General features: G+C 51.6%; 1 protein-coding gene across 2 annotated transcripts in view; it reads right to left on the bottom strand.

Annotated features, from left to right (window-relative positions):
- The window catches only part of SEMA5B (semaphorin 5B), a gene marked incomplete at its 5' end in the record, with an annotated part of 39,675 nt that extends 27,190 nt beyond the window's left edge, over positions 1 to 12,485 (bottom strand). Inside the window, 3 exons of one of the 2 annotated variants that reach the window (XM_082655391.1) lie at positions 3,550 to 3,595; positions 6,897 to 6,996; positions 12,305 to 12,485. In XM_082655391.1, coding sequence (XP_082511517.1) covers positions 3,550 to 3,595; positions 6,897 to 6,996; positions 12,305 to 12,458 — 300 coding nt within the window. The remainder of the gene's footprint in view (positions 1 to 3,549; positions 3,596 to 6,896; positions 6,997 to 12,304) is intronic. The other variant, XM_082655390.1, reaches the window with a different exon arrangement.
- Between the last annotated feature and the right edge of the window lie 308 nt (positions 12,486 to 12,793).

The following is a 12,793-nucleotide window of genomic DNA, read 5'->3' as shown; positions in this document are numbered from 1 at the left end:
ATCATACCCTGGGGCCACGTGGGAGGATCAGTTGTCTGTAATGGAGATTTATAACTGCGTGTGTGCACCAGGCAGGACGGAGAGTAAAGGAAGCTGGGCTGGGGAGCAGGGAGGCCTTGACCCTGTCTCCTCTTTTCAGCAAAGGGGTGCAGCTCATTTTTAGCACTTAGTTGCTGTGAGCCAATTGTGATAGCAGATGCTGTGGACTGAAAGCTTATAAACAGGAACCCAAAGCCCCAGACAGGGCAATGGAGGAGCGCTCAATGAAGTCCAGCTTTCATGGTCAAAAGGCAGGGCTTTCTCATCAGAGTACAAACCAGGAGACCAGAGGCTGAGGTCGGCCTCCTGCCTGGTCGAGGGGATGCTGGACAGCCCGCTCTAACTTCTCTCTCGTTCCCTCCTCTTTGTGGCTAGGTGGTTCCCCCTATGGTGGGGAGGTGGGGATGTAAACATGAATTATATTTATTTATCTTCTTAGCTCTGTTACAAAGAATCCAATCTGAACTCCTGGAGTCAGGCCCTAAGAGACACCCTGGGAAGGTGGTAAAACCAATTCCTGGTGCTGCTGTGGCTGGTCTGCAGAAAAGCCTTCAGAAAAGCCCCAGAGGCCCAGCTCCTGCCTCAATCATGAGTGATAGGGCTGGCAGAAGGTACCTTCCCATGGCTGAGACCAGATCCACACGGAGCAGAATGAACCAAACGACAGGCCTCAGCTTCAAGCCGGAGGAGGGTCCTAACATCTGTTAAAGGACGGGACCCAGGACCTGCAGGTCAACTGTCAAGGACACCTGGGGAAGCCTAACCAGTTGGGCAGCATCTACAAAAAAGGCCTTAACATCCTAGAGCAGTGGTTCCTATATCTGGCTGCACAAAGGAATCACCTGGGAGCCTTTAAAAATCCCAGTGCCCGGCTGTACCCTAGAACAGAACCTCTTGGGCATCAGTGCTTTGTAAAGCTCCTCTGGTGATTCTAGCGGGCAACCGAGGGAGAACCAGTGTCTAGAGTCAGGCTAGCTCCAGTCCCATCCTGATTTATGCTACCCAGCTCTGCAAGCCAGAAACCTAGATGGTACCACTGTAGTCCAAGCCTTCGCTAAGCCCTCCAGGGCTGCCAGCTTCCCAATTCTAGGGGTCACCTTCACGCAGAAGACAATGTGCCTGGTGCTCTGTGGAGCCGCGTGATGCTATGATTCTGCCACCTGGAGATCATTTCCTTTCTTCTCTCCACCCCCACTCTGCTGCCTTAATTCAATTGTCCCCATCAATCACCGGGATTGTTGCCGTTTCTCCTAACGAGCTCCTCTGCTAATGCATTCTCTGCATTGGGCTGGGTGATCTGAACGCCAAATCTGTTCATGCCACTTCTCGGCTTATACCTCTTTGCCTTCAAAATAAAATATGGACCCCTCTGCTCAGCCATGAAGACCCTCTGTGATGTAGCCTCTCTCTCTTCCTGGGCCTCATCTCCTACCTTTATCCCACTCCCACCCCATGATCCTGCCACACTGGCCCCCTCAGTGCTCCGTGCTATTTCACACCTTGTCTCCTCCTTAGCTGCCTGGCCAACCCCCATCCTTCAAACTGCTGCCCAAGGGCAGCTCTCTGGGAAGACTTTTCAGACCCTGCGGAGCCTGGGGGTTCCTCATGCCTCTGGGCACCTGGCACCTGGCATGCACCCCTTCTTACATGCTTCCCACAGCACTGCCGTTATTTCTGTGCATCTGTCTCTCTTTCCCCACTTTGGCCACTTTACTGTTCCAGAAGACTTTCATTTGCTGACCATGGGAACTTAATAAAAAGCCAACTTTCTCCTGAGCATAAGGCAGGACCCTTGGATCCACTTCCTCCCACCCACTTTGGACCATCTGTGCACTGGCTGCCCCAGGCCCTGACCTGCAGGGTTTGGCATCTTGGCTTCATTTCCCATGTAAGTCACTTGGAAACTAGGCTCTGGCTGGGCTGCTTGTGACCAACCAAGCTGGCAGGACATGGGATGCTGTCTCTGGGAATTTACTCCACCTTGCTCCAGCCCAGGCCCCAGGAACATGTCCCATCCAGGAAAGGGAATCATTTATGAACTCTTATGTGCTTGCTCCTTCAGGCAAGACACAGAGCCTGATTCACCTTGGGATCTCAAATGCCTAGTACCGTGCCTGGGATAGCACCCAGCATATAGTAGGTATTCCATAAATGTTTGTTAATGTTTATTAATGTTTATTAAAAATGGATGAATGGAATTTCTTTTCAATTTCCCCTAGTTCTTCCTGGCTCCTCCTTTCGGATGGTCACACCTTTTCTGCTCCCTGTGGAGCACCTCCTCTGTGGCAACCAGCTGCAATGGCCCCTGGGGGTCTAGACCCAGGTGCAGCTAGAAGAAACTAGACCAGAGTGTCACACTAGCTCACCAAGGAGGTCTCCCCTTCCCCAACTGCCCTTTGTAGTGAAATACCAAATACCAAATAGCCCAGGCCCTGACAAACTCCTTGTACCATTCTCTAATTAGGTTCTGTGTATCACTCATCATCTTATCCTGGCTGTGCTGTGAGCCCTAGCGGCCAGACACTCTGCTTGTCTTATAGCCCCTCCTCCCCCAGCTCACTTTTTTTTTTTTTTTTTTGCGGTACGCGGGCCTCTCACTGTTGTGGCCTCTCCCGTTGCGGAGCACAGGCTACGGACGCGCAGGCTCAGCGGCCGTGGCTCACGGGCCCAGCCGCTCCGCGGCATGTGGGATCTTCCCAGACCGGGGCACAAGCCCGTGTCCCCTGCATCGGCAGGCGGACTCTCAACCACTGCGCCACCAGGGAAGCCCCCAGCTCACTTTCGATACACAGCAAGTGCTCAAGGAACACTTGATCGCTGGAGACCAGCAAGCCTCCCCTGGATGCAGGAACTGAGGCCCTCCCCTCATTGACAAAGAGATGGCCTTCCTTTCTCTAGAATGTCCAGCCTCTGCAGAGGTGATATGGCATCTGTTTCTCAATCTGGGATAAATGTTCTGGATCCAGGAGTCCCATCAAAGTGCCTCCCAAAGCACTCAGGGAATGATGCTGGGGGAGCCCTTCTTGGCAGCAGAGAACAAATCAGTCGCAGCTCAGTGAAAACGCTGAGCTACAATGGGATCACTCAGGCCAGGCTAAGAAAGGAACCAGGGCCACCCTTTCCCTCGAGGCCCAAACCCAGAGACCCTCCTGTGGATTTAGCAGCTGGACTTAGCATGACCAGCCGTTCCAGTTTGCCCAGTACTGTACTGGTTCTAGTGAAAGTCCTGCGTCCTGGGACCCCTCAGTCTAGGCAAACAGGAGCACCTAGCTCCTGTCCTCACAACGCAGGAGCCGTGCGTGTGCCCCCGTGTTTCTGTGGCCACGCCCCCACTTCCAAATATCTTCCCAGCCATTACCCCCACTGCCAGTGTGAGTCCACAGCCAGTGAAAAGAACACAGGGCTCCTGTTTTCAACCCTGGGGGTTGAATTCTGAATCTCACTCCTTGTGCTGCCCTGGCCCCAGCCCCCAAATACCAGGGAAATTACAGGGAAGGGAAGCAAATGTACCTGAAGGAGGGAGACATTGGCAAGGCTGAGTCTGAAGAGGTAGTTCCTGTGAAAACAGAAACAGAGATGGTAAGTCAGGCTGGTTCTGCAGGTAGGTCTCCAGGAACAGCTTCCTGGCTCCTGCCTCATGGGGTGCCAGGACTGGGTGCCGACTGCAGACGGCTGACAGTGGGCCGACCCCAGGGAGAGCTTCACCTCCATTTGCTCATTTAATCTGCACTGCCACGCCGGGAGTAGAGAGAAAACTCCATTTTACAGAAGAGGAAACAGTTTGGGTAAATGGCCCAAATCACAGAGATAGTAAGTGCAGGATGTGGGATTGAAACCCAGACGCATCTGCTCCCAAAGCCCACACTGTCTCTGTTCCCCGCCACCCCAGCAGGCCCTGGGCACAGCCTCCCACACCCCCTTCCCAACCATGGAACCTGTTTCTGTTCAACATAAAGCCTCATGGAGCTCTTGTGGGGACCCAGGCAGGTCATCTTCCTCCTTCCCTCGGCCACCTCCCTGGCCCAGCCTGTCTCCTCTTGCCCAAACTGCCCCTCTGCCACTTCGTGCTTCCTCTCCTCCACATCGCCACCTGCACGGGGCTGCCAGATTCATCCTCCTCAAACACTGCTTTCATCATATCAGCCTGCTGCTCGAAAACCTTAAATAAGGAAACTTATATCCACACAAAAACCTGCACACGGATGTTTATAACAGCTTTATTCATAATTGCCAGAACTTGGAAGCAACCAAAATGTCCTTCAGTAGTTGCGTGGGTAAACTGTGGTGCATCAAGACAATGGAATATTATTCAGTGTTAAAAAGAAATGAGCTATCAAGCCATGGAAAGACGTAGGGAAGCTTAAATACATATTACTAAGTGAAAAAAGCCAATTTGGAAAGGTTATATGCTGTATGATTTCATTATATGATATTCCGGGAAAAGGCAGAACTATGGAGACATTAAAACGATCAGCGGTTGCCAGGGGGTGGGGTGGCGGCGGGGATGAACAGGCAGAGCACAGGGGACTTTTAGGGCAGTGAAACTACTAGGTATGTTACCCTAATGATGAGTACATGATAGTATACATTTGTCCAGACCCACAGAATGTACACCACCAAGAGTGAACCTTAAGGTAAACGCTGGGCTTTGGGTGATGATGATGTGTCAGTGTAGGTTCATCAGTTGTAACAAATGCACCTGCGGTGGAGGCTACTGGTGGTGAGGGAAGCTGGGCCTGCGTGGGGCGGGGGTGTCTATGGGAACTCTCTGTACCTTCCTGTCAAGTTTGCTGCCAACCTAAAACTGCTCTAAAAAAAAAAAGTCTTAATTAAAAAAAAAAAAAGTATAGCTTATACTCCATTTAAAGTTATTATAAAATATTGGCTTTATTTCCCTGTGCTGTACAGTTTATTCTTGTGGCTTATGTATTCTATAGATAATAGTTTCTCTTAATCCCCGACTCCTATCTCGCCCCCCTCCTTTCCTCTCCCCACTGGTAACCAGTAGTTTGTCCTCTATATCTGTGAGTCTGTTTCTGTTTTGCTATATGAATTCGTTTGTTTTATTTTTTAGATTCCACATATAAATGACAACATTTGGTGTTTGTCTTTCTCTGTCTTATTTCAAAGGCATCAGGAGTCTAAAAACTACATATGTAAAGCTGGTGGACTCTGAATCAGGTGGAAGGATGGCATTAATGTCAGCTTCCTGACTGCAGTGTTGTATTATGGTTATGCAAGACGTTACCACTGTGTGGGGGGGAATGGGGTGAAGGATATAAGGATGCGATCTCTGTATTATTTCTTACAACTGCACGTAAATCTACCATTATCTCAACATAAAAAGTAAAACAATGATTCTCTTTGCTTGGAAAATAAGGTCCACACTCTTGTATACTTGCATATGTAGAGATTACTTTTGAGAGGACATGCAAACTCACCACAGGGCACGCCTCCAGTGAGGGGTCCTGCTTGGTGTATAGTGGGCTGGCCCTGCTTTTCACTTTTGTACCTTCTGAATGTTATACCATAACACATATCACTGATGCAAAGTAATAAGTTAATTTCAAAATTAAAAAAATAAAATGCATTCAGCCCAGCTTCTTAATAGCCCTGTGATGTTGGCAGCATCACATAACCCAGACTTTATGGATGAGGAAACTGAGGCTCACAGGTCAAGATTACCCAGGACAAGAATGCAGCTCATCTGGTCCAGAGCTCCGTCCTCGACTTGCCTCCTTTTCACGTGGCAAATGAAGGGGCGGGGCCACTCAGGAAAGCCCAGAAGTCAAGGATGGTCAGCTACACAGTGGAGCCTGGAGGCATCCAACCCAGTGACCATCCTCCCTCACCCCAGACCTGCTGAATCAGAACCCCTGGGGCGGAGAGCTTCTGAAAAACAGCAGTGCAGTTGGAGGTGGTAACGTGGGTTGGCAGAAAAAACTCTAGCCCTGAGGTTAGGGGACCTGGGTTCTCGTCCCCAGACTCTGTTGTCATCTTGTTTACGTGGTCTTGGGAAGGTCACCTTCCCCACTGCAGCCTCTGCTTCCTCATGTTGAAATCGAGGACAGTTGGATTAGGCCAGTGATTCTGACACTCCAGTGTTCATCAGGCTTACCTGGAGCGCTTGTTAAAACACAGGTTGCTGGGCCCCACCTCCAGAGTTTCTGACTCATCAGGTCTGGGGTAGGGCCCAAGAATTCGATTTCTAACAAGTTTCCCAATGCTGCTGATGCTTCTGGTCCCACTGGAACAGACCATCTCTAAGCTCCCTTCCCTACCAGAGCTGAAGGTCTATGATTTTGAGGACTCTCTCCTCCTACTCTGCTCTGTAAAGTCTCTACAAGTCCTCCCTAGAGTGTATTACCCCTTGCATACCAGATCGGGGCAGTGGGGCTAACTGATATCAGGCAACAGGGAGGTGAGGTCCTTCATAAAAGAAGCACATGGCCCGTGTCCCATGTCCCAGGTGCAGGCAGCCAGCCAGCCAGCAGGGGGCTCCTGGGCACCTTCTCTGCATGGGGAGGACACCAGCTAGGTAGGTCCTGGCAGGATGGCAGGGACAGGGGCTGGGAGGTTCCAGCAGGCATTCCTGCCCTTGATAACTGCCAGACCCTGAGGAATGTGTCTTGCTGAGATCTGGAGGTCACTTCCTTCCCACCTCCCCGCACCCACCCATCCACTGCTTCCTTTTCTGGGGGACTGACATTCAGACACAGAGAGGGCCTGGTAGGGCGGAATAGGAGCCCAGGGTGAGGGTCTGCCCACAGAGGGTCATGCCAAATGATATTCCCTCCACTCAATTCGCTTAGAATTGATCCCCCAGTCCTGGCCCCAACCCTCCTGTACCTCATTACCTGGCTCCCACGATGAGCTGGTTTCTGGAAGGATCCAGAGCGAGCTGGGAGAAATCTTGGGCTCCAGGGTAGGTGAAGTTAGAGACCCATGGCTTCAGATCTGGGGGAGGGAGAAGCAGCCATTCGGTTACTGTTGGCCCAGGGGCTCCCAGCTGCACCAGCATCGGACCCAAGAACGGAAGGGCTGCAGTGAGGCAGAGGCACCCCGGAGATCTGGGTTCTGCCTGCCCACCTCTGTGAGCAGCCGGCTGGGGGACAGGGAGTGCGGGTGGCGTCACTGCTCCTGCTTTGTTCCCTAGCTCAGAGAAGGGCTCCACCCACCCCCTAGCTGCACAAAGGGACACCTGTAATCATCCTTGACCCCCCGAGACCCTCACCAGCCACGCCAAACATACTGGCAAATCCTGTCCGTTCTCTGAAATCCATCCATCTCGCCCTCTGCACCCTACTCCCCAGCCAAGCCACCATCATCTCTTGCCTGGACTGATGCCAACAGCATCCTAACTGGCATGGCTTCCACTCTTGCCCCTCCAGCCCATTTCCCACAAGGCAATAACGTGATCTCTCTAAAATGCAAATCTGGTTATGTCACTCTCCAGCTGAGAACTCTTTAATAGCTCCCAGTTTCCTCCAGGAAAAGTCCCAACTCCTTTGGTTTCTGGTCCACTGTCCTCCCAAGTAGAATGAATGCCTGGCACATTAGTGATCTAGTGATCCACTGAAAGAATGCAGCTTCTGCTTATACATTCCCCCTTAAACCCTCCACTCCAGTCACATTCAACCAGAACACAGTGCACATCTCCAGATCTATCCCACAAGAGCCCGCAAACCTTTGCAATTCTATTCTTCCTCAGTGGAACAGTTCCTCTTTGTCCCCGTCCCCACCCCACCTCCTCCAAGAAGCCTTCCTTGACTCCCCCACGCAAGGTGACGGGCTCCCATAGACCTCTTCTTGACTGCCATCAAAGCTCCTATCTCACTGGGTGTCTAATCTGGTAGTTTGCCCTGGGGGACAAGGAAAATCTTGCTTCTGGGAGCTCTAGCCTCCTCCCAGCAGCTGGCAGTATTTGAATGAATATATGAATAATCGTCAACTCCCTTTTGTACAAGAAGCCTCAGGTTTTCAGACAAGACTCCACAGAGGTGTAAGGAATGGAGGGTGGGTGGGCAGTGCCCATCTCTGTCTCCAAGAAGACTCTTCCCAGCCAAGGCCAAAGTCTTTCATGGGGACCAGGTGGGCAGAGGAGACCTCGAAGCCCTCTGGATGGATGGGGCAGTGGTCTGGAGAGGGTACACCTGGGGAACAGTGCCCAGCTGACTTTCCCTCCAAATGGAGAACCACTTCCCCCATCTTGGCTCACAGCCCCTTAATAGCTCTCCTTCAGCTCCTTCTTCATGGATGTGAGGGAACCGACCAGTAAAGAGAGAAAGCTGTGGGGCAGAGGAACTTTCCCGCCGATAGGGTAAAGATGAGGGGAATGTGAGGAGGCCCTGAGATTTCTTCCTCACAGTGTATTAGTAACTGGCTCCCAGAAGGCCCAGAGTAGTGTGCGTGTGTGTGTGCGCGCGCGCGCGTGCGTGTGTGTGCACATGCGTGCGTGTGTGTGTGTGTGTGTGTGTGTGTAATCCAAGGGAAATAAATCAGTGCTCATTATCCCTCCACTACAGAGTAAAAGCAGTGCTTCATTTCTGCACGGCAGGCAAACACTTAATCGCTCCCTGGAGAACTGAAGGTTTTGCGAGTTGGATGTTTTTCAGAAAACTGTGATATGGACGATTAAAAAAAAAGAAGAAAGAAAAACTGCAGCAAAATGAAGCAAATCCTTTGTGTCTGCCTCTGCCCTCAGCAGGTGACTATAGGTTGGCAAGAACCATCACGAAGTTGCAATGGCATTTGGGTGATCACAGTATAAGGAGTGGATGTGGAGTCGGGTAGGCCGGGTTTTTAGCTGACCTCAGGGCTGCTCTCAGAAATCCTGATAGGATGTCATGGTACCTTAGAGACTAAGCCAAGGGTCCTCCTTCTCCAGGAAGCCTTCCTGGATTATAACCTCTCCATCCTGATCTTATTTTGTTCCATATTCTCTCCACCCTTCGTGTTCCATTCATACTGCATGTTTTTGTCACTCTGAATGTGCTCATCTGTTTTCCGGGTGGTGTGTGTGTGTGTGTGTGTGTGTGTGTGTGTGTGTGTGTGTGTGTGTGTGTGTGTGTGTGTGTGTGTGTGTGTGTGTGTGTGTGTGTGTGTGTGTGTGTGTGTGTGTGTGTGTGTGTGTGTGTGTGTGTGTGTGTGTGTGTGTGTGTGTGTGTGTGTGAGGGGTTGCCATCCCCAGCATACTGGGTGCTCTCCAATAGTAGCAACTGGCTTGCACTTTAATCCCCTTCTTCCATTCTGACAGGGGTATTCCAGATGTGAGCAGCTGAACAGGGGAAGACGTGGCATGACTGGTCTGCGGCAAACCAGGAGAAACTCCATCTGGAGATGGCTCAGCTCAGCCTTCATTCCAACCCTTTCTTGGGGAGAAGGGAGAGGAAGAGGAAAAAGGGCAGGAGCCAGGAAGACAGTGGGAGGTGGGGGTGGAGGAGGGGGGGGCGGTCCCTTCCAGTTTCTGTCCCTCTTCCTTACCCCGAAGTGACTGACAAGGGCAAGGGGGAAGGGGCAAGGGGGGGAGATGCAGGGGGCACAGCGTGGTGATCCTGGGGGAGCTGTCTTTGGAAGGGAGCCAGCTTCCTCTTATTACACAGGCAAACAGGACCAGAGGGAAGGCTGTTGTTAAAACACCGAGCACGTTCTGAGCTCCATGTGCAGTGAACGCTTTGGACAGTGACTTTAAGAGAAAAATGACATTCTCCATGACGTGCCTGTGATTTTAATTATAGTCAATTCAATTACCCACTTTGTGGATTAACCACTGCCAGTGTGAACTCCATACTGGCTTCTCCCCGCCACCTCGACAGACCAAGCTGTGGCAAAAGGAATAACGTGCAGGCCGGAGAGAAACACAGGTGGATCCCCTTAAAAGAAACCCATAGGAGAAAATTTAACCTTACAAAACAGAAGAACGTCTGTCAGATTCTGCAATTGGCAGCTCCTCTGGGGTATTTAGGGGTTATTCACAGATCAGCCAGGTGTCAGGGGAGAGGGAAACTCACAGCTACAGGGTTAGAAGCCTACTCAACTGTCAGAAGTAAAATGTAACATCCGGAAGCTGGGGGTTGGTGCCGGGCTGGATTATGGCAGCTTCTCTGGAACACGGCATCACCCAGAACATAGTCACCCAACGTGAATGGAGTCTCTAGTGTGTGCCCAGCAGAACTAAAGGATGCGGGGAGACAAGAGGACAAGCCCTCATCCAGGACTAACTGCACTGGGGGACCAAAGGGAGCGACATTTAAGGAAAAACAGGGACATGAGTACTCAAAGGAAACTTCTTCACCTCTGAGGCCCCGCAGCGTCCAGCTCCGTGCCTGGAGTCAGGTATTGGGTCAGGGGCCCAAGAAAAATTTGGCCAATAGACAGGAAAACCCAAAGCCAACAGAAAGAGGGAACGGGTGAATTTTGGGGAGGCCAGGAGGCCTGAGGAGGAAAAACAGATATGACGCCCGTCTCCGGGGCTGTCAGTCTAGGACGGACCATCTCTGCTCACCTGGGGCTCAGGGGATTTCTTAGTCACTCTGTGTCAACTGCCTATGTCACTCTGGGCCTCATTCCTTCCTTCTGAAAGGGGGCGGGGTGGGAAGTCAGTTTCATTCAAGTAATTTACAGCTGAAGATCAGAAATGGTGTCAAGGAAGCCAGGCTTTCAAGGAACACATCCTCCACCTCTCCACCCTCCTCCCATCACCAGCCAGTTTGTTCCAGTACAGATCCGCCTGGCTGGGTGACAGGGGTTTCCCTGCTCTCCTTCCATTGTCCATGGCCCCAGGATCAGCCAGGCCAACTGTGCCCCAGCAAAGCCCCTGAGAAGAAAGGGCTCATTAGGAGCTGCCGCAGGCGGCCCCCGCATGAGGACACGCTCAGGATTCTGCTCCTTCGTCCCTCCCTGCAGTGACAGCCTCCAGAAGCCATCAGAAGTCGGAGGGTGTGCGTGCGTTTTGTAGGTTTAAGGACATTACTAATTTGCTCTAATCCACTTAAGCCTTCGAAGCCTCAGATCCCAGCTCAAACAAGACAGCACGGAGAAGACAGCTGGAAACCCTCCTCCCGGAGACAGGAGCCAGCCCACAGCTGGGAATCGCACACATCTGAAACGCCTCCAGCCTCCCCACCTCGCTGCCCCAACTCCTATCCATACTGCCTTCCCCACCCGCCGAATCCCACGCCCGCCTCGGTCTTATGGATTCATTTCTCCACTCTGGTTTCCATCTTGCCTCTCTCAGCTGGCTGTGTGGAATCACAGAGGATGGGCTGCCGCGCATCTGACGGTGGACGCACCTGGTCCCTTTGCGGCGGGGAATGGGAAGAGCCCGGGATGGAGTCAGGAGGGAGACATGGAGATCTGGCTCCAACCGTCTACACCTCAGCCCTCCCCATCTGTAAACAGAGGTGACAGCCCTTGCCCTGCCTCGCTGCCAGTGTTATTGTGAAGAGGAAATAGGATGGGTGTTTATCACTTAAGAACATGGGGACCCCTGAGACCACATCTGCAGATCCCAGTGTGAGCTCCATCATGGAGTGTCGACGTGGTCCTAACACCCCCGGTGACCACCAAACTGGCTAACAGGCTGAGGGAGAACGTGCAGGATGCGCCAGGATGTGTGTTTTGTTACGATTTTAGATGATCATCAAATGTATATACTAATTTTAGAAACTTATTGAGAACGTATGGACCCCTCAGAATATGTCCAGCGACTCCCAAACTCCAGTCTGGGAAAGACTATGATAAGACACTCTCATGCCCTTCCTTGACAGAAGGAGTTATTTGTCATCAAGGCCCCTTTCCCTGGGGGCTCCCAAGGCGCCGAAGACAGGCATCCCTGCAGCCATCTTAGAGCACAGGGAACCTTTCCAGAGATCTCTAGGCACTTCCTAATGAGCGAGTCAGCTTCATTCTTTCCCAGGGTAGCCAAGAAATAGAGCTTGTGCTTCCAGAAGAGCTGGAAGCACAAGAAGACCAACCAACCCTTGGCTACAGCACCCTGGGCATCTATAACCTCATTCTCCGGCAAAGGAATTCCAGAGAAAGACCACCTCCTCCCCCAGGGAAAAATGGATGAAGGGCCTGAACAAATTGTCTGGAGACTAAAATCAGATCCCTCGAGCCCATGGCTGCCCATCCTTCTTACATCTATCCCCAGAGGAAGAGTCTCCCGTACCCTACAAGAAATGACTTCCAACAGCCAAAGAGACACAAAGTCCTTCAGGACACAGTCATTGCAAAAAAGGACTGAGAGGGAAGTGGCTCTCACCTGCAAAGGCCACGATGGGGTGTTCCCTCAGGGAGCACAGCTGCTGCTCACTGCTGGGTTCACTGGCGACATCCTGGGAGCTGGCGAGGTGCACCACCAGCAGTGTGAGGCTGGGCGGCAGCAGGGTGACAGCCAGGGGTCCCGGGAACACCATGATGGGCCCCTCTGTACTCCCAGCTCCTGGAGGCGGGCTGGGGGGAGACCTGAAATGCAAACACTCACTCTCACCACACACTCCCTCAGCAGTGCCCACCTCTCCCGATCTCCTCCGTGCCTGTCGGTAGCCCCACGGGATCTGTTTGTTTGTCTGTTTAAATAAATTTAATTTTTTTTACAATACTTAAGAGTTTGCTCTGCTCTAGTAATGTAAAGTTATAGATCATACCTTGAAAGCTAATTTCCCTTGTAATGGTATTCTGGACAAAACTGACAAATTATAGAGCTTTTTCTATTATGATCCCAAATGGCTTAAAATTTATTTTAATGATA

The sequence above is a fragment of the Grampus griseus genome, assembly GCF_964374135.1.
Source record: "Grampus griseus genome assembly, chromosome: 5".
Lineage (NCBI taxonomy): Eukaryota > Metazoa > Chordata > Mammalia > Artiodactyla > Delphinidae > Grampus > Grampus griseus.
Note: the sequence above shows the minus strand (reverse complement) of the source record. Positions and strands in the feature narration are given on the sequence as shown.